General features: G+C 47.2%; 2 protein-coding genes and 1 pseudogene across 4 annotated transcripts; all 3 read left to right on the forward strand.

Moving 5' to 3' along the window:
• The first annotated feature begins 13293 nt into the window (after positions 1-13293).
• Positions 13294-15962, forward strand: LOC123130334 (uncharacterized). 2 transcript variants are annotated; one of them, XR_006463803.1, is made up of 4 exons: positions 13294-13849; positions 14531-14589; positions 15347-15428; positions 15522-15962. XR_006463803.1 is itself a non-coding variant. In XM_044550254.1 (2 exons), the coding sequence occupies exons 1-2, from the start codon at positions 13338-13340 to the stop codon at positions 14559-14561; spliced, it is 543 nt and encodes a 180-aa protein (XP_044406189.1). In that variant the 5' UTR covers positions 13294-13337; the 3' UTR covers positions 14562-14665. The 2 variants fall into 2 exon arrangements, 1 of the variants encoding a protein (XP_044406189.1); XM_044550254.1 differs by lacking the exons at positions 15347-15428; positions 15522-15962 and having other exon boundaries at positions 14531-14665.
• A 2368-nt stretch (positions 15963-18330) lies between these two features.
• LOC123130335 (probable rhamnogalacturonate lyase B) lies at positions 18331-21401 on the forward strand. 2 transcript variants are annotated; one of them, XM_044550257.1, is made up of 6 exons: positions 18331-18914; positions 19163-19286; positions 19381-19437; positions 19531-20591; positions 20678-20948; positions 21032-21401. In XM_044550257.1, exons 1-6 carry the CDS (start codon positions 18770-18772, stop codon positions 21399-21401), a joined length of 2028 nt encoding a protein of 675 aa, XP_044406192.1. In that variant the 5' UTR covers positions 18331-18769. The 2 variants fall into 2 exon arrangements, with proteins under 2 accessions (XP_044406192.1, XP_044406191.1); XM_044550256.1 differs by having other exon boundaries at positions 18331-19286.
• Positions 21402-25287: 3886 nt separating this feature from the next.
• Positions 25288-27158, forward strand: part of LOC123130336 (receptor-like protein EIX2) — a 34235-nt pseudogene continuing 32364 nt past the window's right edge.

Raw genomic sequence — 27158 nt, forward strand, 5'->3', positions numbered from 1 at the left:
ATCCCGAAAGTATAGGGAGTGTGCGATGATGATCATATCAATCTTGGAACCACTTCCAACACACATCGTCACTTCACCCTTAACTAGTCTCTGTTTATTCTGCAACTCCCGTTTTGAGTTACTAATCTTAGCAACTGAACTAGTATCAAATACTGAGGGGTTGCTATAAACACTAGTAAAGTACACATCAATAACATGTATATCAAATATACTTATGTTCACTTTGCCATCCTTCTTATCTGCCAATCACTTGGGGTAGTTCCGCTTCCAGTGACCAGTCCCTTTGTAGTAGAAACACTTAGTCTCAGGCTTAGGACCAGACTTGGGCTTCTTCACTTGAGCAGCAACTTGCTTGCTGTTCTTCTTGAAGTTCCCCTTCTTTCCTCTGCCCTTTTCTTGAAACTAGTGGTCTTGTCTACCATCAACACTTGATGTTTTTACCTTCGTCAATTTCCACATTACGAAGAGCTTGGGAATCGTTTCCATTATCCCTTGCATATCATAGTTCATCACGAAGTTATACTAACTTGGTGATGGTGACTAGAGAATTCTGTCAATCACTATCTTATCTGGAAGATTAACTCCCACTTGATTCAAGCGATTGTAGTACTCAGACAATCTGGGCACATGCTCACTAGTTGAGCGATTCTCCTCCATCTTTTAGCTATAGAACTTGTTGGAGACTTCATATCTCTCAACTCGGGTATTTGCTTGAAATATTAACTTCAACTCCTGGAACATCTCATATGCTCCATGATGTTCAAGACGTCTTTGAAGTCCCGACTCTAAGCCATTAAGCATGGTGCACTAAACTATCAAGTAGTCATCACATTGAGCTAGCCAAACGTTCATAACGTCTGCATCTGCTCCTGCAATAGGTCCGTCACCTAGCGGTGCATCAAGGACATAATTCTTCTGTGCAGCAATGAGGATAAACCTCAGATCACGGATCCAATCCGCATCATTGCTACTAACATCTTTCAACACAATTTTCTCTAGGAACATATCAAAATAAACACAGGGAAGCAACAACGCGAGCTATTGATCTACAACATAATTTGCAAAATACTACTAGGACTAAGTTCATGATAAATTTAAGTTCAATTAATCATATTACTTAAGAACTCCCACTTAGATAGACATCCCTCTAATCCTTTAAGTGATCACGTGATCCAAATCAACTAAACCATGTCCGATCATCACGTGAGATGGAGTAGTTTCAATGGTGAACATCACTATGTTGATCATATCTACTATATGATTCACGCTCGACCTTTCGGTCTCCGTGTTCCGAGGCCATATCTGTATATGCTTGGCTCGTCAAGTATAACCTGAGTATTCCGCGTGTGCAACTGTTTTGCACCCGTTGTATTTGAACGTAGAGCCTATCACACCCGATCATCACGTGGTGTCTCAGCACGAAGAACTTTCACAACGGTGCATACTCAGGGAGAACACTTCTTGATAATTAGTGAGAGATCATCTTAAAATGCTACCGTCAATCAAAGCAAGATAAGATGCATAAAAGATAAACATCACATGCAATCAATATAAGTGATATGATATGGCCATCATCATCTTGTGCTTGTGATCTCCATCTTCGAAGCACCGTCATGATCACCATCGTCACCGGCGCGACACCTTGATCTCCATCGTAGCATCGTTGTCGTCTCGCCAATCTTATGCTTCCACGACTATCGCTACTGCTTAGTGATAAAGTAAAGTATTACAGCGCGATTGCATTGCATACAATAAAGCGACAACCATATGGCTCCTGCCAATTGCCGATAACTCGGTTACAAAACATGATCATCTCATACAATAAAATTTAGTATCATGTTTTGACCATATCACATCACAACATGCCCTGTAAAAACAAGTTAGACGTCCTCTACTTTGTTGTTGCAAGTTTTACGTGGCTGCTACGGGCTTAAGTAAGAACCAATCTTACCTACGCATCAAAACCACAACGATAGTTTGTCAAGTTGGTGCTGTTTTAACCTTCGCAAGGACCAGGCGTAGCCACACTCAGTTCAACTAAAGTTGGAGAAACTGTCACCCGCTAGCCACCTTTGTGCAAAGCACGTCGGGAGAACCGGTCTCGCGTAAGCGTACGCGTAATGTCGGTCCGGGCCGCTTCGTCCAACAATACCGCCGAACCAAAGTATGACATGCTGGTAAGCAGTATGACTTATATCGCCCACAACTCACTTGTGTTCTACTCGTGCAAATAACATCAACACATAAAACCTAGGCTCGGATGCCACTATTGGGGAACGTAGTAATTTCAAAAAAAATTCTACGCACACGCAAGATCATAGTGATGCATAGCAACGAGAGGGAGAGAGTGTGATCTATGTACCCTTGTAGATCGAAAACGGAAGCGTTAACTTGGTTGATGTAGTCGTACGTCTTCACGGCCCGACCGATCAAGCACCGAAACTACGGCACCTCCGAGTTCTAGCACACGTTCAGCTCGATGACGATCCCCGGATTCCGATCCAGCAAAGTGTTGGGGAAGAGTTCCGTCAGCACGACGGCGTGGTGACGATCTTGATGTACTACTGTCGCAGGGCTTCGCCTAAGCACTGCTACAATATTATCGAGGACTATGGTGGAAGGGGGCACCGCACACGGCTAAGAATATGATCACGTGGATCAACTTGTGTGTCAAGGGGTGCCCCCTGCCCCCGTATATAAAGGATCAAGGGGAGGAGGCCGGCCGGCCCTCTATGGCGCGCCAAGGAGGAGTCCTCCTCCTAGTAGGAGTAGGACTCCTACTAGGAGGGGGAAAGAAGTGGGGAGGGAGAGGGAAAGGAGGGCGCCGCCCCCCCTCTCCTAGTCCAATTTGGACCAGGGGGAGGAGGCGTGTGGACCACCTTTGGCTGCCCCTCTCTCTCTCCACTAAGGCCCATATGGCCCATTACTTCTCCCGGGGGTTCCGGTAACCCTCCGGCTCTCCAGTTTTCTCCGAAATCACCCAGAACACTTCCGGTGTCCGAATATAGCCGTCCAATATATCAATCTTTATGTCTCGACCATTTCGAGACTCCTCGTCATGTCCGTGATCATATCCGGGACTCCGAACTAACTTCGGTACATCAAAACTCATAAACTCATAATATAACTATCATCGAAACCTTAAGCGTGCGGACCCTACGGGTTCGAGAACAATGTAGACATGACCGAGACACGTCTCCGGTCAATAACCAATAGCGGAACCTGGATGCTCATATTGGCTCCTACATATTCTACAAGATCTTTATCGGTTAGACCGCATAACAACATACGTTGTTCCCTTTGTCATCAGTATGTTACTTGCCCGAGATTCGATCGTCGGTATCTCAATACCTAGTTCAATCTTGTTACCGGCAAGTCTCTTTACTCGTTCCGTAATACATCATCTCGCAACTAACTCATTAGTTGCAATGCTTATGTGATGTGCATTACCGAGAGGGCCCCGAGATACCTCTCCAACAATCGGAGTGACAAATCCTAATCTCGAAATACGCCAACCCAACATGTACCTTTGGAGACACCTGTAGAGCTCCTTTGTAATCACCCAGTTACATTGTGACGTTTGGTAGCACACGAAGTGTTCCTCCGGCAAACGGGAGTTGCATAATCTCATAGTCATAGGAACATGTATAAGTCATGAAGAAAGCAATAGCAACATACTAAACGATCGGGTGCTAAGCTAATGGAATGGGTCATGTCAATCACATCATTCTCCTAATGATGTGATCCCGTTAATCAAATAACAACTCTTTTGTTTATGGTTAGGAAATATAACCATCTTCGATTGACGAGCTAGTCAAGTAGAGGCATACTAGTGACACTTTGTTTGTCTATGTATTCACACAAGTATTATGTTTCCGGTTAATACAATTCTAGCATGAATAATAAACATTTATCATGATATAAGGAAATAAATAATAACTTTATTATTGCCTCTAGGGCATATTTCCTTCAAAAGGTTCGCCACAAACCGGTACTAATGATGTCCACCCGCCTAGCCATTGGAACCGGCACTAATGGACACATTAGTGCCGGCTCAAATTCAAACCGGCACTAATGTGCTTCACATTTGACCCTTTTTCTACTAGTGATTGTGTGTCCGGCTTTCAGCAACATTGGTTGGCTTGGCAAAAAAAGTGTTGCAACATCGTGCTTCTGACTTGTCATGTCAATTATCTATCTTGTAGAAGCACCAGTCGGTCTTGCAATGCCGCGTGGTTTTGTAGCACGAAGGTTAGTTTTTTGTCATAGGAAAAAACCAACTACAATGGGGGCTGCAACGTCAAGCACAACGGTTGCAACACCGCCGCCCTTTGATCGTATCGCGGTTTTATAACACAACTATCCGACTTTGCAACAAAATACATTACCACCCAAATTTGTAGCGTTGAGTATCTGGCATGTAGCATCACAGTCGTCGCTCACGGCATGGCTCACAACACCAGTGACGGTGCCGTAGCACCCGCTCGTGGCACCGGCCGTGACCCCCACCAGATGGCTCGCAACACCACTGACGCTGTCGTAGCAACCGCAAGTGCAGTCGTGCACCGGCCATGGCCCTGCCGCATGCATCGCAAAGCTTGCTTCTAGCATGTCTCGCCACACAGTGGCACTATCATACCATGGTGACACAACATGGCAACATCGATTCTCAACACCGGCGATGCTCCAATGACACAATGTTGCTTCCTGCCTGAAGCATGGCTCCTCGCAATGTCGATTTGCAGTACTAGTGACACTCCCACAACATGGCGGCATGCCTCGGAACGTCGACTCGCAGCACCAGCGGTGCGCCTCATAATGTCGACTGGCAGCACCGTAGCACGAGGAAGCGCCTCACAATGTCGACTCATGACACCGAAGACGCTCCCATGACACTGTCGCACTCCTGCAACATGATGATGTGCCTCACAACATAGACTCGCAGCACCAATGACGCTCCCACAGCACGGCAACACGCCTCACAACATCAATTCATAGCACCGACGACACTCTCGTAGCACGGTGGTGTGCCACCACAACATCGACTGACAACACCAACGACGCTTCCACTTCATGACGAGGCATCGACTTCCCTCGTATCACCGGCTTGTCGTACGCCTTGCATCACAATGGTGGACCCTATAACACGGTGTCCCTCACAGCACCACTAGCAATATAGCGGTGTCACGGCAACAATGATGTAATGAAAATTAGTTATAAAAGTAGGGAAATACCATGCAGCAACAACGGTGCCAATTTTCACGCAATGATAATGAGTGAGAACACTGGTAGAAAAAGAGGCTTCCGTCCAGCCCCATTAGTCGCGAAACTGTAGGAACCGCGACTAATGAAGTCTTTAGTCGCGGTTCGGCAGACGAACCGCGACCAAAGGCTTGGGCCAGGGCGCTCGGTGGCCAGCTGGTGCACGTGAGGGGCTTTAGTCGCGGTTGGCCAGGCCAACCGCGACTAAAGGTGCCCAAAGGCCTTTAGTCGCGGTTGGCCTGGCCAACCGCGACTAAAGCTCCTCCCCTATATATACCAGTTCAGCGCACTCACTTAGCCATTTGGTGCCACTTCTCTTCACAAGGGGGTGTAGGTTTGCTTTTGGTTCCTCTTATGCACACAAGGTGTTTGATGAAATGCCCAACAGCGTGAAACAAACATGATATGAAGTGTTGGAGCCACACTTGAGGTTCCTCCTCGATCGCGGTTAGCAACTTGAACCTTTCATGCATGTGTGTCATTGATAAAATATGCATGTGTGTTGTTCATTGTTTAATTTCTATTGTTTATAGCTAGTTAGTTTAACAAATGCATGATGGTTAATTATATATTTTATATTATAATAATGCAGATGAATCGGCAATGGATGTACGGTAACCGACTCTCCCGCGAGTTCACTACGGGTTTGAAAGATTTCCTCGTAGTGGCTAATGCGAACAAGCAGAAGGGTTTTGTTATCTGTCCATGTGTTGACTGTAAGAATCAGAAGGGTTACTCTTCCTCAAGAGAAGTTCACCTGCACCTGCTTCGGCACGGTTTCATGCCAAGCTATAATTGTTGGACCAAGCATGGAGAAAGAGGGGTTATAATGGAAGAAGATGAGGAAGGGGATGATTTCATCGATGAAAGCTATCTTGCTCATTTCGGTGATACTTTCATGGAGGATGCTGAAGGTGAAGGGGAAGGTGAAGGGGAAGGTGAAGGGGAAGGTGAAGGGGAAGGTGAAGGTGAAGGTGAAGAAGAGGCACGTGATGAGACCGTTGATGATCTTGGTCGGACCATTGCTGATGCACGGAGACGCTGCGAAACTGAAAAGGAGAGGGAGAATTTGGATCGCATGTTAGAGGATCATAGAAAGTCGTTGTACCCCGGATGCGATGATGGTCTGAAAAAGCTGGGCTGCACACTGGATTTGCTGAAATGGAAGGCACAGGCAGGTGTAGCTGACTCGGCATTTGAAAACTTGCTGAAAATGTTGAAGAATATGTTTCCAAAGAATAACGAGTTGCCCGCCAGTACGTACGAAGCAAAGAAGGTTGTCTGCCCTCTAGGTTTAGAGGTTCTGAAGATACATGCATGCATCAACGACTGCATCCTCTACCGCGGTGAATACGAGAATTTGAATGAATGCCCGGTATGCACTGCATTGCGTTATAAGATCAGAGGCGATGACCCTGGTGACGATGTTGAGGGCGAGAAACCCAGGAAGAGGGTTCCCGCCAAGGTGATGTGGTATGCTCCTATAATACCACGGTTGAAACGTCTGTTCAGGAACAAAGAGCATGCCAAGTTGTTGCGATGGCACAAAGAGGACCGTAAGTCGGACGGGGAGTTGAGACACACCACAGATGGAACGCAATGGAGAAAGATCGACAGAGAGTTCAAAGATTTTGCAGCTGACACAAGGAACATAAGATTTGGTCTAAGTACAGATGGCATGAATCCTTTTGGCGAGCAGAGCTCCAGCCATAGCACCTGGCCCGTGACTCTATGCATCTACAACCTTCCTCCTTGGTTGTGCATGAAGCGGAAGTTCATTATGATGCCAGTGCTCATCCAAGGTCCGAAGCAACCCGGCAACGACATCGATGTGTACCTAAGGCCATTAGTTGATGAACTTTTACAGCTGTGGGGCAGACATGGTGTCCGTGTGTGGGATGAGCACAAAAAAGAGGAATTTAACCTACGAGCGTTGCTTTTCGTAACCATCAACGATTGGCCTGCTCTTAGTAACCTTTCGGGACTGTCAAATAAGGGATACAATGCATGCACGCACTGCTTACATGAGACTGAAAGTGTACATTTGCCAAATTGTAAGAAGAACGTGTACCTTGGGCATCGTCGATTTCTTCCGAAAATTCATCCAGTAAGAAAGAAAGGCAAGCATTACAACGGCAAGGCAGATCACCGGCCGAAGCCTGCGGAACGCACTGGTGCTGAGGTATTTGATATGGTCAAGGATTTGAAAGTCATCTTTGGAAAGGGTCCTGGCGGACAATCAGTTCCGAAGGGAGCTGACGGGCACGCAGCCATGTGGAAGAAGAAATCTATATTCTGGGAGCTAGAATATTGGAAAGTCCTAGAAGTCCACTCTGCAATCGACGTGATGCACGTTACGAAGAATATTTGCGTGAACCTCCTAAGCTTCTTGGGCGTGTATGGGAAGACAAATGATACAAAGGAAGCACGGCAGGACCAGCAACATTTGAAAGACCCTGATGACCGGCATCCGGAATGGTTTCAAGGTCGTGCCAGCTACGCTCTGACCAAAGAAGAGAAGGTCATCTTTTTTGAATGCCTGAGCAGTATGAAGGTCCCGTCTGGATTCTCGTCCAATATAAAGGGAATAATAAACATGGCGGAGAAAAAGTTCCAAAACCTGAAGTCTCATGACTGCCACGTGATTATGACGCAATTGCTTCCGATTGCTTTGAGGGGGCTCCTGCCGGAAAATGTTCGAGTAGCCATTGTGAAGCTATGTGCATTCCTCAATGCAATCTCTCAGAAGGTAATCAATCCAGAAGATCTACCACGGTTACAGAACGATGTGATCCAATGTCTTGTCAGTTTCGAGTTGGTGTTCCCGCCATCCTTCTTCAATATTATGACGCACCTCTTGGTTCACCTAGTCGAAGAGATTTTCATTCTCGGTCCTGTATTTCTACACAATATGTTCCCCTTCGAGAGGTTCATGGGAGTATTAAAGAAATATGTTCGTAACCGTGCTAGGCCAGAAGGAAGCATCGCCAAGGGCTATGGAAATGAGGAGGTAATTGAGTTTTGTGTTGACTTTGTTCCTGACCTTAAGCCGATTGGTCTTCCTCGATCGCGACACGAGGGGAGACTAAGTGGAAAAGGCACGATCGGAAGGAAATCAACGACATGTATGGACGGCCATTCTCTGACTGAAGCACACCACACTGTACTGACCAATTCCAGCTTGGTGGCTCCGTACTTTGAGAAACACAAGAATATTTTACGCTCGAACAACCCGGGGAAGCCTGAATCCTGGATTAGGAAGGCCCACATGGAGACTTTCGGCAGTTGGTTGAGAAAACATTTAATGAATGACAATGATGTTGTAGATCAGCTGTACATGTTGGCCAAGACACCATCTTCGACTATAACGACTTTCCAAGGGTACGAGATAAATGGGAATACATTTTACACGATCGCCCAAGATAAAAAGAGCACCAACCAAAACAGTGGTGTCCGCTTTGATGCAGCAACCGAGAATGGGCAAAAGGTCACATATTATGGTTACATAGAGGAGATATGGGAACTTGACTATGGACCCTCCTTTAAGGTCCCTTTGTTCCGGTGCAAATGGTTCAAGCTAACAGGAGGTGGGGTAAAGGTGGACCAGCAATACGGAATGACAATGGTGGATTTCAACAATCTTGGTTACCTTGACGAACCATTCGTCCTAGCGAAAGATGTCGCTCAGGTTTTCTATGTGAAGGACATGAGTAGCAAACCGAGGAAACGGAGAGATAAGAAAACGATCAGTACATCATGCGATGATCCAAAGCGCCACATTGTTCTTTCAGGGAAAAGAAACATCGTGGGAGTGGAGGACAAGACAGACATGTCAGAAGATTATAATATGTTTGCTGAAATTCCGCCCTTCAAAGTGAACACCGACCCAAGCATTAAGTTAAATGATGAGGATGCTCCATGGATACGGCACAATCGTAAGCAAGCAGGGACACAAGGGAAGAAATGATGTGTAATAATTTATTGTACCAAACTTTGTTGAATGGATCATGTGAATTATATTACCCGTGATGTGTTTGGTGTCCATTTTCGAATGATTCGAGATACCACTGATGATACATGAAATTTGGAGTGATTTAGTCATACACCTGCCTAGGCGTATAATATGCATACTCGTAGTCTTCATAGCCGCCGCCGTTGTACTGGTAGTCGTCGCCTTCTAAGTTGCCGCCGTCGTCGTCGCTGCTGTCGTCGCTGTCGTACTCCTGCCTAGGCGTATAAAATTTTGAATTGAATTAGTTTTATTTTTCTGAATTTTTTGATATATTATTTGTATTTTTAACATTTTGAATTGAATTAGTTTTATTTTTCTTAATTTTTTGATATATTATTTGTATTTTTAGAATTTTGAATTGAATTAGTTTTATTTTTCTGAATTTTTTGATATAATATTTGTGTTTTTAACATATTGAATTGAATTAGTTTTATTTTTCTGAATTTTTTGATATATTATTTGTATTTTTAACATTTTGAATTGAATTAGTTTTATTTTTCTTAATTTTTTGATATATTATTTGTATTTTTAGAATTTTGAATTGAATTAGTTTCCACGGAGGCCCCACCGGCTGGTGCAGATGCACCGACGATCGAAATTACTGCACCGGAGCCTCTGGTGGTCGAAATTACTGCACCGGAGCCTCTCGTGGTCGAAACTACTGCACCGGAGCCTCCTCGCTACCCCGTGGACGATATAAAGGAGATGAAAGAATGTCATCTGTATTATCCTATCGGGAACATGTCCATGAAGGTAGCCATCGGCAGTGCTTTACCATGTTTACCTGGAGCACTCCACCACAACAACCCCATTCAAGATGGCTATGCTCGTGTCACGGTGGAGGACATAGTCCAAGGGTTTGAGGACTTGGAGATTGACATTGCTACACCTGAAGGGGAGAAAAGACTTGGAGATGTCAAGCGCCATTTCATTCTATGGCAAAAGAAGTTTATCAAGTTTCCACGCGAGGCGCCAAGGACAACAAGTCCACCCCCCTACGGTGGTGGCGGTTCACCTACACCTCCGTCACGTCAGCCGACGCCCCCCAGTCCACAACGTCCGGCGGGTGATCAGACGCCGCCCCCCAGTCCTCGTCCGGCGGGTGATCAGACGCCGCCCCCCAATCCACCTCCGGCAAAGAAGCAGAAGCAGTCCTGGATTATTAACCCGGACCCTTATGTACCTAAGACCACAAAGGTACCAGAGCCATCACTAAAGCCTCTCCCCACAAGGCCTTGGGAACGTAGTGCCGAGGAAACTGCCGCGGTCGCGGCTGCTGATCATGAGAAATGGAAGGCGGACTGCAAGAAGAAAAGAGAGCCCGAGCCCAAGCCAGTATTTTCTGATGAGCAAAAGAAGTGGGCTAAGTCATTTTTGAGCACACCGTCCCAAGCCGCGAAGAATCTGCCTGACGACTATGCACGTGAACTTCGTAGGCAGGCACTCATGTTGAAGGAGAAGAAAGAGCGGGCGGAGAACCAGGAAAACAAAGCCTTGGAGGAGGCCGAGAAAACGGAATTAGAAAGTAAAAAAAGCGGGAAACGAGTTGCCCAGCTCGGGGAACAAAGTAAACAATCGATTGCCCCGCTTATAGTGAAAGCCGCCGGTCCGGATGACCCCGATATCATAGCAGCTGCGGCAGCACATGGATTGACTGTAACGAGTGCCAGAGAACAAGCGGCCAACTTAGGTATTACTCTTCGTGAACTGTTAGGCCTTGATGAGGCGCCAGTGAAGGAGGTAGTAATTACATATGTGAAGAATGGGCCTCTCATCGAGCCTGCGCAGGAAGAGGATCTACCTCCACAAATGAAAGGTCTGCTGAAATGGTACAAGGGTTACATAAAAAATAAAAACGCCAAAGAATATATTTATGCGGAAGTTAGATATGAGCATCACTTCAAACATTACTATGTACAAATTCATCTGAGTGAATTGTTCCAGCTTTTCAATCTGCGCGAGCTCGACAAATCTATCATCAGTTGCTACGTTCTGTAAGTGATTTATTTCTACCCCATCTCGTTCATATTGCGTGCACTATATATATGTCCTAACTATATTGTTGTGTCCGCTATTATACATGCAGAATGAAGATTAAGGAATGCAGAGTAAGGAACATCCATGATGTTGGGTTCATTGACCCACACATCGTTAATGGATATGTGTTGGAGCATCACCCCGCCGACATGGAGGCAGACTTGTGGCAGTTTCTTACAAAGCAGGAACTCAAAAGTGATATTCTATTTCCTTACCATTTTGGGTGAGTGTTTCTGTCTTGAGCACATTCTCTTTTATTTACTCCATGCATGGTATGTGGCCGGCTAATCGATGAGTTATGCATGACGTACTATGCATGTATCGTGTCCGCAGGTTCCACTGGATTCTGCTAGTAATTAAAGTTGACACCTCAGAATGTCTCGTCCACGACTCTCTGAATAAGGATCCAAAGCTTTGGGGCGACATGAGAAGAATGCTGCAGAAGTAATTATTTTCATTCATTTGCGCTCTATATCGATCGGCCTATTTCGTTCATTTCCTAATATCAAGTAACTAATAACTCTCTTGTTCATTTAATTTTCTTTGCCTCTTAGGGTTTGGAGACGGTTCGTAGATACAAAGGTCGGTGAATTCAAAAAAGAGCTAGAATTCAAAAGGTCAAAGGCTAAGAATGGTGAGGATATTCAGCCAGCGGGGACCAATCTATGTGCATACTATGTCTGTGAGATGATCCGGAGATACACCTCTGAGCGGGTTCCGAGTGATACCAATGCTCAGAGGAATAACCTCCGGATAATGCTTAGTCCAGAAGCTCGCTTCCGACCACTTCAAGAGGAACTAGCTGTATGGTTCAGGAGGGAAGTCCTCCATCCTAAAGGAGAACACCATTACGAGGACGTAGAACTTTATATGCATTAAATTATGTATGGAAACTTGTTCAAAATTGTATATGGTCATCCGATGATATTGAATATATATTGTATATTCCTCTTGAATTCTTTTTGGTTCTAATTTCAAATTTGTTTGAAATTGTACATTCATATGCATGTATGTAGTACCGTAGAATATGTGAAGCTCCTTCAAAATTAAAATAAAGCACAAAAGAAATAAAACAATACAAATTAAACAGAAAACAGGTTTAGGGGGGGGCTAAAACCCTAAACATGCGGCGGCCTTTAGTCGCGGTTGGCCAGAAAAACCGCGACTAAAGGTCCTCCGCCCCGACGGCCGCCTGGCGCCCACGTGGACGGGCCTTTAGTCGCGGTTCTTAAGCAACCGCGACTAAAGGGAGGGGCCTTTAGTCGCGCCCGTTCGGTCGCGGTTGCGCAACCGCGACTAATGGCAGTTGCGAACCGTGACTAAAGGCCCTTTTTCCACCAGTGGAAGCTCCTAGCCTAGACATATTCTCGGAAAAAATAGAAGTAGTTTCTAGCTAGATATATTTTCAACAACAACGTCCTATCACGTGAAGTCAAGGCCAGTATATTTTAATCACAATACTGACGCAAGCGCTCATACATACGCGCATACATTCATCCCTATGAACGCACACACTACTCCTATGAGTACATTCGAAAGCCTGAGCCGACATATCATCTTAAGATTTATGAAGTCAACGTAGGCCTCGTCGTCGACGGAAACGTCTCCTCCCACTGAAAACGCATCGGCGAAAATTCTGAAATAAATCTAGAAATAATGCGAGCACCAGGATTTGAACCCAGATGGGCTGGGATACCACTGTCCATCTAACCATCCAACCATAGGTTGCAAGCTCAAGTTTGTGCAAAGTATAGACAAGGTGATCATCTACTACCCCTATAAAAACACGAGAGGACGGAGAATCAAAACATCTACACCATTCAGAGTATCGAATCCTACGCTCCAAGTTGCTCCAATGTTTAGCAGCAAACCATGTTTTAGCCGCGCTTAATTAATTACCCACGCTGCCACTCGACCCACGCCGTCACAAAAAATAGAAACAACGACCCACGCGCACACGCTCGCACGTTCCTCACCCCACCCTTCTCGCTCCCGATCCCATCTCCCCACCGGCCTCAACTTGGCTATGGCGACGGGGAGACGAGGATCAACACTCCTCTCCATTGCCTTCTCCACCGCCGCCCGCCACACGCCTCCCCGCGTCCCTCCTTCATCCCCGTCCCCGATTGGGCCGCCGCCACCACCGCACCATCAGGGGACGCCAGGGGAGTGCAACCACCGCGCCGCCAGGGTACGCCGCGTGTACCGGCCGGCAATGCGTGAGCCGCCGCGGGTACCGCGCCGATCGCTGCTTCTGACGATGTGGGAGCCGCCCCATCCGGTGAGGACGAGGGGCGCCGTCACCGCTGATCCTCACTTCCTCAGGGCGCATGCTGCATCTGAAGCCTCCCTAATGCGCTCCTCCACTCCGTTTCTAACACGTAGTTCGTACCTGGCTCGCCGCTGCCATGCGCCGCTGAGCTCTGGAGCAGCCGCTGTCGAAGCCCATCGCCAGCCGTCCTTGGGTGGGCCGGCACCGAAACTCGGCTCCCAGTGGCATCCCCGCTCGAGGTCCTTCTCCACCTCATATTCGACAGAGTAAGATCTCTTCCATCTACCTTCTCCCCACGACCTACCACGCACCCCCTCGATTGAATCGATGTGGTTGCTGGTGATTCCAGGCTGCCGTGTGTGTGTGTGTGTGTGTGTGTGTGTGTGTATTTGGTGATCTTGTTACACTTTGGGAGGCAAACAAATTAGCTTTAGATGAAATTGGGTGCCGCTGAGTAGCAAAAAACTGCTATTTAGGAAATATTTGGGGCGCTTCTAATTGGTTACAACAGCAAGGTCCAGATCGAGTGTGATGCTAAGCTTACCCTTGTGCGATCTATCAATATTTTTCTATAGATAGATGATTCCTATATTTGTAATCTCAATAGACTTTGCCAAATGTTAGTATGGTTCATTTATGTTAGTTCATCCCGTAATTGCTAAGGTGAAGGGATTACAATTTACAAAATGACATTTTTGCCAAGCATCTAGGAGAGAATCAGCTTGTATGAACTTTTTTGCATGCACTTCTGGAGAAAATATTAGTTAGCAAGTGCGGGTAGATATGATGTCATAGGCCTCTCCTGCTAAGCAAAGTCTTCTGAATAGAGAAAATGATAGTGCGATTAGTAATGAATGGTATAATGTTCCTAAATTGGCATGATAGTGTGTTTAAATTTTCTTTACTTGATCATGTTACTTATGGGCGGTTTCCATATTTTGAAATAGGTTCCTGATTTCCTCACTTCTCCTGAGATGAAGTCTATTGATGATGTGCCAATGTGAAGGTACCACTGTGCTTTTCAATGCAATGTGGAGATAAAACTTCTAGCCAATGTGAATTCAATATTATATTTATTTTCTAAAAACTACAGTGGTATCCATGTTAGTACAGAACTACAGACCATTTTATCTTTCCCTTTTGTACGTTATTTCTTTTATACTTTACGGCTACTTCAATATTCAAGATTTGCTTCCGGTCTTCTTTGGATTTAGGTGGATATTTATTCACATGCCTAAATATCTTCCATTTGGTTATGTATTTTTTTATCGCACAGAACAAAATGGTAACTATTCTTTTACCCAAGAAGAAATTGGATTTACCCAAGTTTTTGCAAGCTTGATGCGCACTTATACAAAAGTTGAATTAAAATGTTGAGTAGTGTTTGCCACCCCCTACTGTAGGTGGTCAACTTATATGGAAGCTCATCTATTTAGCATGTTTTTGTTTTAACTGTATACGAACTGCATGTTTACAAAGACTGTGGAACAATTATGGTAAGTTCCTCGCGAGTCATTTAAAATCTTATGGTCTTGCATTATATAGATCAGTGAACCAAAATATACCATTGTTCCATTAATGAACCAAAGAAATACAGGTAGTATGTCTGCCTGTACGGGCACCTAAACCATATTGATCACTATATCTCAGTACCTCTATGGTTTGTCTGTTCAGTTAGATGGACTTGCTATCAGATGAGAATACAATTACCATGTGTATGTTGTTATTCGGGAAGTATGTTTGAGATTTCATTTTTATCCCAGCAATGGATTGAAGTTGCGGATCAGGAAGCATTTTTTATCCCAGCAGTGGATCGAGTACTTCCAAACACAGTTAAAGAGTAAGGTATGTATATATTTGCCAGTTTAATTCCGTATTCCACATTGTATGATCTCAAGTTTCGAACATTCTTATATGATTTACTATTCTATGTTGTAGTGTTGGCACGAAGAATCATTATAGGAATATAATGAATATCGTGTCTTACTATCAAGATGAATAACAATCAATTCAGATAGTGTTTGATTATGTTTCTCCTAAAGCTACCTGCTCAACATCTGAACGACTCTAACTACTGAGTACAAGTCCAGCTATAAGGATCAAAAACACCGTATGGAATTCCGAAAGGTCTTTTCCTATACCGCGAGACCCTGTTTGGAACATGATAATTTTGTGAATCAACAACTACATTGTTTCCTATGAATTTCAGCAACTACATTGTTTCCAGTGAAATTCAGCAACGACTACATTTTTTCCTATCATCCAGGCATACAGAGGCTTTGATTTTTTCAAGTATAGTTCAGATTTTCAGGGAGCACTTCAACCCAGACATAAACAAAGCAAAGAACTTGATTACAAGGTACAATCGTAACTACCAATGCCGAGCTATTTTTGAATTTGACTAACACAAAGGGTGCAATATGTAGGTTTAGGGTGCTCCTATGCTTGGATAAGGCAAGATGATATCCCCGCCCCCTGTTAATTTGTATTTCTGTTGCTGCATGATGATATTATCTAAGTGATGAAAAGTGATTTCTGTATGTGAATGAGGGAAGGGAGGTTTCGCATCACAAAGCAAAAAAAATTACCCTATCACGATCCAGTGTTTGCATTTGGACTGATCTAGCGGCCGGCTGCTCGCTACCCTTCGCGAGCGGCCGGCCAAAAACGGAAACTTTTGGTCCGTAATAATCTATAAATAGTAATAATCTCTCCCCTCTAATTTATATACTAAAAAACAAATCCATATATTAGAAAAAATATCAGGTAAACAGGCAAAAAACATCCATGTGAAAATGTGTGAACACATTTAATTTGAGTTTTCAATCTTTTAAAAAATCGTAATTTTTAATCCGCGTGTCGAAATTAAGATCCGTTTTCACTGTTGGAACCCTCGCGACGTGCTCTTCGAAAGTAGATCTCGCATGGGTATATTTCGACGAACCAGTCTTCCTGCCAACTAAACATCAATATGTGTGCAACTAGACTACATGCAGCGCCAACTGAGCATATGCGTGTGCCAATAGTCCTTCTGCCAACTAAATATCAATATATGTGCAACTAGACTACATTGTCGGGTCAATTGCGCATATGTGTGTGCAACTAGTGTCTTGTCAACTAAATATCAATGTGTGTGCAACTAGACTAAATTACAAGCCAACTGAGCGTATGTGTGTGCAACTAGTCTTCCTGCCAACTAAACATCAATGCGTGTGCAACTAAACTACATTACAAGCCAACTAAACATCAATATGTGTGCAATTAGACTAAATTATAAGCCAACTGAGCATATATGTGTACAACTAGTCTTCCTGTCAACTAAACATTAATGTGTGTGCAACTAGACTAAATTATAAGCCAACTGAGCATGTGTTTGTGCAACTAGTCTTCCTACCAACTAAACATCAATATGTGTGCAACTAGGCTAAATTAGAAGCCAACTAAATATCAATGTGTATGCAACACCTATTGTATCCGGTGCCTCGTATCAGATAGCAGAAACAAAACATATGAAGTTCCTCAATCGCGATACACAATTATTCAGTCGCAGGCATTCCTCCGTCTCAAGGTCACACGATTTTGCATCACAAAGAATCAACGATTGTAACTAGAGATGCAGAAGACCAACCAGCGAGAAAAATTGGAAACACACCATTTGCACATAGACAGGTTTCACAGACGGAGACAAAATCTGACACTAATCACCTCCTGCCGAGGAGGTGAGGTTGCTCAAGCACGGTACCCCTGCATCTCCGCCATCGCCGGCTGCAACCCAGCCTTCCCCTATCGTGGGCTGCTACCACACCAAGAAAGGGGAACAGGGAGGATGGGGAGACCGTGGGGATTGCGTGGACTGGCGGATCCGACGCGGAACTCCTCAGATCTGGCGCAGCGGAGCTAATCGGATCCGGCGGGGTGCACGCGCGGCGGCGCGCCGGAGGTAGATGGCGACGGTTGGCCGGAGGACGGGTCGCGGCCGGTCGGATGCCATGGCTGCGGTGGTTGACGGGTCAGGGAAGAAGGAGGAGGAAGGAAGTGTGCTTCCGACCAGATATCACCTGAGGTCGTGGGCAGAACGATTCGCTGGCATCGTGCGGTCGAGCAGCGGCCGCTCGTTCTCCCTAGATAGTGCGCGCGCACTTTTTAGAATTTAGTTTGCATTTTACTTGCACATGCTCTAGGAATATACACAGTATGCATCACATGCTTAATTATAGTGCTCATGTTCTCAATGGTATCCCCTATGAGCGTATGATATTAAATAGGTTTCTATTGATTCATCAACAGAGAAATTTATGTCAATTGATTTAATGTTGATATAAGCTTTATGCAAGTTTGTTTTTTTGAGAGTACACAATCGGTACTATTGCTTCTTTATGCAAGTATGCGATTTCTGAAGTAGTGGGTTCTACTAGGTTTCAAACTCGCAGAGCATATTGAAGGTGGTATAAATCATTGCAGAGTGAATTAGAGGGTGCTTGGATACAAGGGACTATTTTTAGTCTGACTAAAAATAGTCTCTTTTAGAGGCTAAAGTTCCAAGCACCCCTGACTAAAGAGAGGCTAGGACTAGTCTTGAGGCTAAAATCTTTTAGTCATGGGAAACCTACTAAAATATGTATTAGCTCTCCCTCTCCTCATTTAATTCCTCTCTTTAGTTCTGGATTGGAGGGTTTGGAGGATAATAAATGCTCAATAACTAGATTTTAGTCTCTTTAGTACTTGGATCCAAGCATGGGTGGGACTAGCAAGTTTTAGTCCCACTACTTTTAGTCATGGGACTAAAACGTATCCAAGCATGCTCTTACATGTAGCTATATGTGGATTTGAATTGAGCGAAGCTTTGCATATTCAAAATTTTAAGTCAAATGAGACGTGCATTGCATGTGCAAAGTTATTAGTGCGTCATTAAAGAACAGAGATCCGACGGTGCCGCGAGCGGTTTACGCGTGCTTAAATTCAGTTTGAAACGTTTTCCAAATTAGTAGTAAAAGGTATGGCAGTCCGGTTCGGTCCCGCGCTAGTTCGGCGCCCAGGCCGTAGCACCAATATATGGAGACCATGAGCTACGTACGAGCGATAAGTTGAATCGACTCTCGGCATCACGGTATCGATCGCGTGCTAGCTGCTCATCTGTTTTGCACGTACGCCAACCCGGCGACGGCGTACGAACTTGACTCCTCACGATGGCAACGACGGCGCGCTTGATCCTGCTCGCCGTCGCCGTGTCGTTGATGCTGCAGCTCGCCTCCGTGTCGGCGGCGCCACCGTCGGGATCCCGCGGCGGCGTTACGCTGCGCGTGGATGGTAGACAGGTGCGCATATATATAAGTATATGGCTAGCTAGTTGCTTGTCGTTGGTGCAAGTCCATGGATCGAATTCGTCGTCGGTTCCGACAGCTAGCTGTGTTATCTGCATAGTTCGTTTCTTTTCAAACTACCTGGATGTTGACTATATAGACGGCTTTTTTGGGCCATAAAATCACATGCAATCAAGCGTTTTAAGCTGCATGTACATATATACGTATGACTCCGTACTTAATAGTAACTTGGATACTTACGTGTGCAATGCATGCAAGTGGTGGTGGACAACGGGTTGGTGCAGGTGTCGCTGTCGAGGCCCGGGGGCCACATCACCGGCGTCCGCTACGGCGGGGAAGGGACCAACCTGCTGCACTCCAGCAGGAGCAGAAACACTGGCGGGTTAGTACATGCTTCACGCTTGCTTGCGTGTTAATTAATTTGTTTTGGTAATTAGAAACAAGACCTGTATATATGATTTGTAATAAACTTGCAGGTACTGGGATATGGTGTGGGACATCCCCGGCTCCGATCAACGAGACTTGCTCAATTCGTACGTGATCGCGAATTAACTTAATCGCATTGTCTTAGAAATATATGAAGTGCAAATACTAAGCTAGAATCGCTGTATTGTGTACGTACGTAGGCTGGATGGCTCGGAGTTCAGGGTGGTAACGCAGAGCGACGACCAGGTGGAGCTGTCGTTCCGGAGCACGTACAGCCCGGAACGTCGGAACGCCGTCCGGCTCAACGTCGACAAGAGGCTGGTGATGCTCAAGGGCAGCTCCGGGTTCTACAGCTACGCCATCCTGGAGCACGGCGCGGACACGCCGGCCATCGACATCACCCAGGCCCGGCTCGCCTTCAAGCTCAACACGGACAGGTTCAACTACATGGCCATCTCGGACGACGTACAGCGGTACATGCCGCGGGCGGCCGACCGGGACTCGTCCCGCAGCTCCCCGCTGGCGTACAAGGAGGCCGTGCTGCTGGTCGACCCGGCGGAGCCGCAGTTCAAGGGGGAGGTGGACGACAAGTACCAGTACACGCTGGACACCAAGGACAACCGGGTGCACGGGTGGGTCAGCACTAGCAATGGCCAGCCGAGCCACGTCGGCTTCTGGCTCGTCACCCCGAGCAGCGAGTTCAAGAGTGGCGGGCCGCTCAAGCGAGACCTCACCTCGCATGTCGGCCCGACGTGCATCAGCATGTTCCATGGGAGGCACTACGTCGGGAACGACATTGTGGCGCGCATCGGGGACGGCGAGCAGTGGAAGAAGGTCATGGGCCCCGTGTTCGTCTACCTCAACTCAAACTCGGAGAAGGGAGACCCGCGGGCGCTCTGGGAGGACGCCAAGGCGACGGCCCAGGCCGAGGCGGCCAAGTGGCCCTACAGCTTCCCGGAGTCGCCGGACTTCCACAAGGCCGGCGAGAGAGGCTCCGTCACCGGCCGATTGCTCGTAAGGGACAAGTACGTGAGCAGGGAGAATATGCCTGCTCGGGCAGCTTACGTCGGCCTGGCCGCGCCCGGGCAGCCTGGCTCGTGGGCGACGGAGAGCAAGGGCTACCAGTTCTGGACAACGGCGTCGAACACTTCCGGCGAGTTCACCATTGGCAACGTCCGGGCAGGGGAGTACAATCTCTACGCGTGGGTTCCCGGGGTTCTCGGCGATTACATGAACACCACCCGCGTCACCGTAACACCCGGTTAGTACTACTAGCTAGTGTTTCAGAGTCTGCTTCGATTCAACACCAACTCTGTACTGTTTTGTTGACGATCTGGTTTGAAACAGGTGGTGCAATCAACCTCGGCGATCTTGTGTACGAGGCCCCGAGATCAGGGCCGACGCTGTGGGAGATCGGCGTCCCTGACCGGAGCGCGAAGGAGATGTTCGTCCCCGACCCCGACGCGAAGTACCTCAACAAGCTCTTCCAGAACAAAGACAGGTACAGGCAGTACGGGCTGTGGGAGAGGTACGCCCAACTGTACCCGACGGACGATCTCGTCTACACCGTCGGCGAAAGCCATCACTCCAAGGACTGGTACTTCGCACATGTCACAAGGTAAGACATACATATGGATCCATTTCCACTTTAGTCCAAGCCAAAACGGCATAGGTACTGATCGGCGTTAATCTGTCGTGCAGAAAGGCCGGCGACGACATCGTGCCGACGACGCGGCAGATCCGGTTCCGCATGGGCCGCGTCGTGCCCGGCGGCACCTACACCTTGCGCGTGGCCCTCGCGGCCGCTCACGCGGCGAGGCTGCAGGTCCAGGTGAACGGGGGGACGAGGCGTGGTGGCGGCATCTTCGGCACGCCGGCGTTCGGCGACGGCAACGCGATCGCGAGGCACGGCGACCACGGCACGCAGTGGAGCTTCGAGTTCCCGATCAGCGGGAGACTGCTCCGGGAAGGCGACAACATCATCCACATCACGCAGACGAGGGCGAACAGCATATTCTTAGGGGTCATGTACGACTACATTCGGTTTGAAGGACCTCCCGGTTCTTCCTAGAACATAGTTTTTTTTCTTCTTTTTGAGTGATCTACTAGAACAGAGTTGCTTGTTGCTTGTTGAGATGTTCTGGAAGACTAAGTTGAACATGAATATTTGTATATAGATAATTTCCTTTTTCAAATTGTTAATGGCTGCCATTGTGCCACGATCCCATGGCCCCACAATCGACCAGCCTATCTTCCACACCCCTAAGGAAAAAAAACGCTGCGGGAGGAACCCATTGGGCCGGCTCAGTCACGCCTAGGACACGAAACTCCTTGAGGCGAGACGGAAGATAGCGGCGCAGTATGCTGCTATATATAGCACTGGCATTGGTGTCTATGTTTTGTCAAGCCAAAATCGATCGAAAGGCTCGGAGCTATGACCAAGTGGACGTGGTGTGTCACTGTATCGTGCCTCGTCTAGGAAGACGTTGCCGTACCGTGGGAGACTGGGAGTCCAGCCTTACGGTAAGTCGCCGCTCGTCGACTTTCTATGAGTTGTCCCAGTTCAGTTCAGATGCCGAGTCCCTTGTGGTGACGACGATGTCGACGAATCATGAAACGAAGTCGATGAGCTTTGGTCTGATCGACTGCTAACACACTATGCATCGCATGGGACAATGAAAGCACTGGAATCAAATGGACTTGCGTGCGGCGGGCGAGAGATAGCGTGGGAGACCGACTCGCGTGCAGGAGGATGAAAGGGAGTGGTGGGGGCAGTGTATCGACGGAGTTTCCTCCTTTCTTTCTATTGACTAGGCTAATATACGCGGCAGACAAGTGGACCGACGAGGAGTCCTGCTTTTCTTCTCTTCCCAATCGCGAACTACTGCAGAAACAGTACATCAGCTGACGTGGCACGCGCGAGGAACCCCCCTTGTTTTGGATAGCACTCGCGTCGTCCCCTTAAAAAGACGCTGGCGTCAGCGTCATTTTTGGTCAAGCCAAAATCGGTCGAAAGGCCTGGAGCTATGACAAAGCGGTGTGTCGTGCCTTGCGTAGGAAGACGTACCGTGGGAGTCCAGCCTTATGGTCAAGTCGCCGCTCGTTGACTTTCTACTGGTTGGCCCAGTTCAGTTCAGACGCCAGGTCCCTTGTGGCGACGGCGATGTCGACGATCCACGAAACGAAGTTGGCGAGCTTTGGCCTGATCGACCGCTAACACACGCATCGCATGGGGCAGTGAAAGCACTGCAACCAAATGCACACCTATTTCTTGGCCTCGATCAGAGTTTCCGCTCCAACTAACGGGGTCACCAGCCACCTCGCCCAACACGCGCCAGCCTACATGCAGAGTAGGGCATACTCACGCTCACGACGTTGTTCTGCCCCGCGGGCGTCGACGTACGTGGCATTTTCGCAACCATGCACTAGCCTCCACTGCATTATTGTCTCCCCGTCTTTCCAAAGGCGACCACTTCGTCAACAGTGGGCAGCGGTCGAACCAAGACGACGACTGACTCGGCGACCCCGACCCAGGGCCGGCCCATAGCTATACTGGGCCCAGGGGCAAGTCAAGAATAAGAGGGCCTTCTTCACACACGAAGGCTCAAACAAATTGTAGTACTTCATGTACATAACATAGATTAATGATCTTTGGACTCTAAAACTAGCAGTACAACTATTGACCGACTAAGAGCACTGTATGATAATAGTAATGAAACAATTAATATAGCACCCACAAAAGATCAATTTCCTAACTGTTACAATGGGGGCATCATTTTTTCCCCAGAAAAAAAATAACCTTGTCAAAACTGGTTGTTACTTTTTTTTAAAGTATTGTGTTACCATGAGATATATAAAGCTGGAGACCTTTTACAGTACATCAGGTGAATATAAGCCATCCATTTTTTGTGCTTGGACGGCCCAGATGAGGCGATACTACAGCCGAATTTTGGTAGTATATATTTCGTGGCCGGGGCATTTTTGACATATCACCGTTCATCAAAACCGCAGGGTTGGACAGAGCAAAAATTTCACCGATTCATTCCACATCCCTTCCCCGCACCGCAACGCACCCTCTCCACCGCTGGCCATTTCTCGACGCCGCACGCTCGCCATCGACAACGGCTATCGCGGACGACGATAGAAGGAGATGACGAAGTCGAGCCATCATTGTTCGCTGTCACCGCCATACGCGCTGCGTGAGGTTTTGCCTTCCGCCGTCGGCCGGATCAACCTGTACTGCACCGTCGCCCTCTCCTGTCCTAGCCGGCTGTTGTCCTTGGCGGATGGCCCTGCCGTTTGGTGCTCCGTTCGAACTTTCGGGATGTTGAGCGGGTCGCCGAGGGAGATGAAAGGCAAGCCGTCGCTCCGGCCGCATGGCCCTCTGTGCTTGCAGCTGCTTGTTGCCGGATGTGCCATGTATGTGGAGGTCGTCAATTGAGGGATCATCACGCTAGCCTACAACATCACGAAGAGGAGCAGCAGGACCAGTCTGCCCTTCACCTACTAAGACGGCATTTACCTCCTCTAGACGTACATGTACTTCACCAAGTCTGAGACCAAGTCCGTGAACGCCCTGCAGATGAAGCTCAACGCCGAGTCGCCGACGGCGCGTGGCGGCTGCATTGTTGAAGATCTAGGGATGTTGACCCAAGGCTGTGGGATGGAGCGGCCGGCCGTGTGCGACCAAGAAGACAGCCAGCCAGGCGACTGGGGTGGCTGCGTACAGTGAGGAATAATAGACAAACTAGAATGAGATGGGATCAAATTGTGACTAATTATATTATTTTCTTATAAGGTGTGATTAATTACATTATTAATCATTAGAGTTAACATTAAGAAAGGATAAATCCCTAACTATAAAAGATAAATTTATCCTAATAGTCAATTACCAAAATGTCCTACGGTAAAAAATCTGGGATTAATACTGACCATTAGATCAGTCATATACTACACGTTATTTTTGGTAGTATGATGCACCGTAAAAACTCTAACCTGACATTTGTTTCTGGATTCTCTCCATTCTGCCATGTTCTTCAATAAAAACGAATAACTCATTTCTTCCAAACTATCCTACATAAGGCATAGTAAAGCAAGCTGAGTATTTCATGTTTATACCAATACCATGACGATCAAAACTTAACATGATACTAGCAGAAAAATACTTTCTTGAAGACACGTAACTAAACAAGCTGCATTAAAATATTTAATACAGATAACAAAAGCACGTGGAAACGGATTGATGTGGATGTACTACGTAGCTAGCTTGATCGGCAGGCCACATCAGTCAACACGAACAAGAAGATGATACCAAGAAGTGAATAAAATTGCTCCCTTATCCTAAGGTCCAGAGCAAGAGCAAAAGAAGATCCATGCGGATGTGGTCGGCGTGCTATGTGGAATCTTTGAATTGAGGAACGAGATTACAGGAAATAAGAACACGTATCATCTCGGTCTCTTCAACATCTAGTTGATGGGGAGTGAGCAGAACGTTGAGAAGGAAGGAGAATCGGCCGAGGAATGGATTCACGCCTTATGTATCCATTAATAGCTAGATGAGACCTTGAAATTGAAGAGGAGTTTGAGGGGTGGCGCTGTATTAGGAGTTTGCGATTTGAGGAAGCAGAGGAGTCCAGGAGTAAATAGAGGAGAACGATGGTCCTGGGTGCAGTGCAAACGGCAGACTCTGATTAGCCATCGATCCCTTCGTGCGGCTGGAGAGTTGGGCCTTTTTCCCCGCTCTTTATCAATTACTGAAGGAACATTACCTGGGCTGGGGCCCCTGCCTGCTCGGGGCTCAGGGCGGGTGCCTCGTTTACCCGGGCTATGGGCCGGGCCTGCCCCGACCGTGGACGGGCTGGTGAACTGGACTATATCCAACAGAACCATGCAGATGCAGGGCCGATGTGCAGTGCGCACACCACTACTGTCTGCCCAGCGCCCACCAACCACCCAGCATGCATCCTCCTGCAAAGCTGCTGCTCCTCCTCGCGGTGCTGCTCGCCACCTCACCGCATGCGCTAGCGGAGCGGCCACCGGCGGTAGCCGCCTGCACGCCCCAGGAGCGGGCCGCGCTGCTGGCCTTCAAGCAAGGCATTAGCATCAGCAGCGACGCCGCTGGCCTCCTCGCCTCATGGTGCGAAGACGATTGCTGCCGGTGGAGGGGCATCCGGTGCAGCAACCGGACCGGCCATGTCGTCGCGCTCAACCTTCGAGGCCAGGGACTGGCCGGCGAGATAAGCCCTTCCTTGCTCTCCCTGCCGCACTTGGAGCATCTTCATCTCCAGTGGCGTAGCTAGCCCAACATGCCAGGGTGGTCCACCAATGCAAAATATTCACATAAATATATTTATTTATTATAAAAATATATTTTTCTCTATGCTATATAGATTATGGGGAAATTCCAGGGTGGTCCATGGACCACCCTGTCCACCCCCTAGATACGCCACTGTTCATCTCAGCTCCAAGCGTCTCGTGGGCCCGGCTGGCAGTATTCCCGAATTTCTGGGTTCCATGGGAAACCTGAGATACCTCAACCTATCTGGAGCGCCGCATTTTGGGGAAGCGTCGTTTTCTGGCCAAGTGCCCCCCCCCCCCCCCCCCCCCCCCCCCCTTGGCAACCTCTCCAAGCTGCAACATCTTGACCTCTCAAGCAATAAAAAAGTGTCCTCCAACGATCTTTCATGGTTAACACGTCTGCCATTCCTAAGGTTTCTCAGCCCGAATTTTGTAGACCTGAGTATGGCGGCTGATTGGGATCATGCGGTGAACACCCTTCGTTTGAGGTCCCTTCATCTTGAAGGTTTTTCACTAACAAGTGCCAACCAATCGCTCCCACACTCAAACCTTATTACAACTCTTGAGGTGCTCGACCTTGCTGTCAACAAGTTTGACCAACCAGTTGCATCTTGTTGGTTCTGGAACCTAAGACTCAAGCGGCTCTACCTTGAAGGTAACAACGGCGCCCTGTATGGTCCGCTTCCTGATGCATTGGAGGGTATGGTACGCTTGCAAGAATTATCCTTCTCAGAGAGTGGCAGCCACATGATGAGCATGGGATCGACAGACTTGAAGAACCTATGCAACTTGAGGTTCCTATACCTTGACAGTTATTTCTCAAGCGGATTCGAAGCGGAGAGGCTCTGACAATGTTCCTCAGACAAATTGCAGGAATTGCACCTGTTGGGAAACCAATTGACAGGAACTCTAGCGGATTGGATGGGACACCGGACCAGCTTAGTCATTCTTGATCTCGATGCAAAAAACATTACTGGACCTATACCGGAATTTATAGGGAGGTTTACATATCTGAGGGTTCTAGACCTTTGGAACAACCTCCTGACTGGACATGTGCCACCTGAAATCGGTACTCTCACTAATTTAGCTAGCTTGGATCTTGGTCTGAATCACTTGGATGGTCTGATTACAGAAGGACACTTTCATGGTCTAAAAAGCTTAGAGAAAATAGATTTATCTGACAATCAATTGGAGATTATGGTCGGTTCGGAATGGGAGCTTATTTTGCATCTTGCCAGATGGGTCCTCTGTTTCCTGCATGGCTTAAGTGGCAAGTGGATCTTACTTACCTTGACATCTCAAGCACAGGAATAACCGATAGGTTTCCAGATTGGTTCTCTAGTTCCTTCTCAAAGATCACATACATGGATATCCCCAATAACCAAATAACTGGTTCCTTGCCAAAAAATATGGGTAACATGTCATTAGGAATACTATATTGTCCTTCGAACAATATATCTGGTAGAATACCTCGACTGCCCAGAAACCTAGACACATTGGACATATCAAGAAATTCTTTGTCACGGCCCCT

Source organism: Triticum aestivum, chromosome 6A, assembly GCF_018294505.1.
Source record: "Triticum aestivum cultivar Chinese Spring chromosome 6A, IWGSC CS RefSeq v2.1, whole genome shotgun sequence".
Classification (NCBI taxonomy): Eukaryota; Viridiplantae; Streptophyta; class Magnoliopsida; order Poales; family Poaceae; genus Triticum; species Triticum aestivum.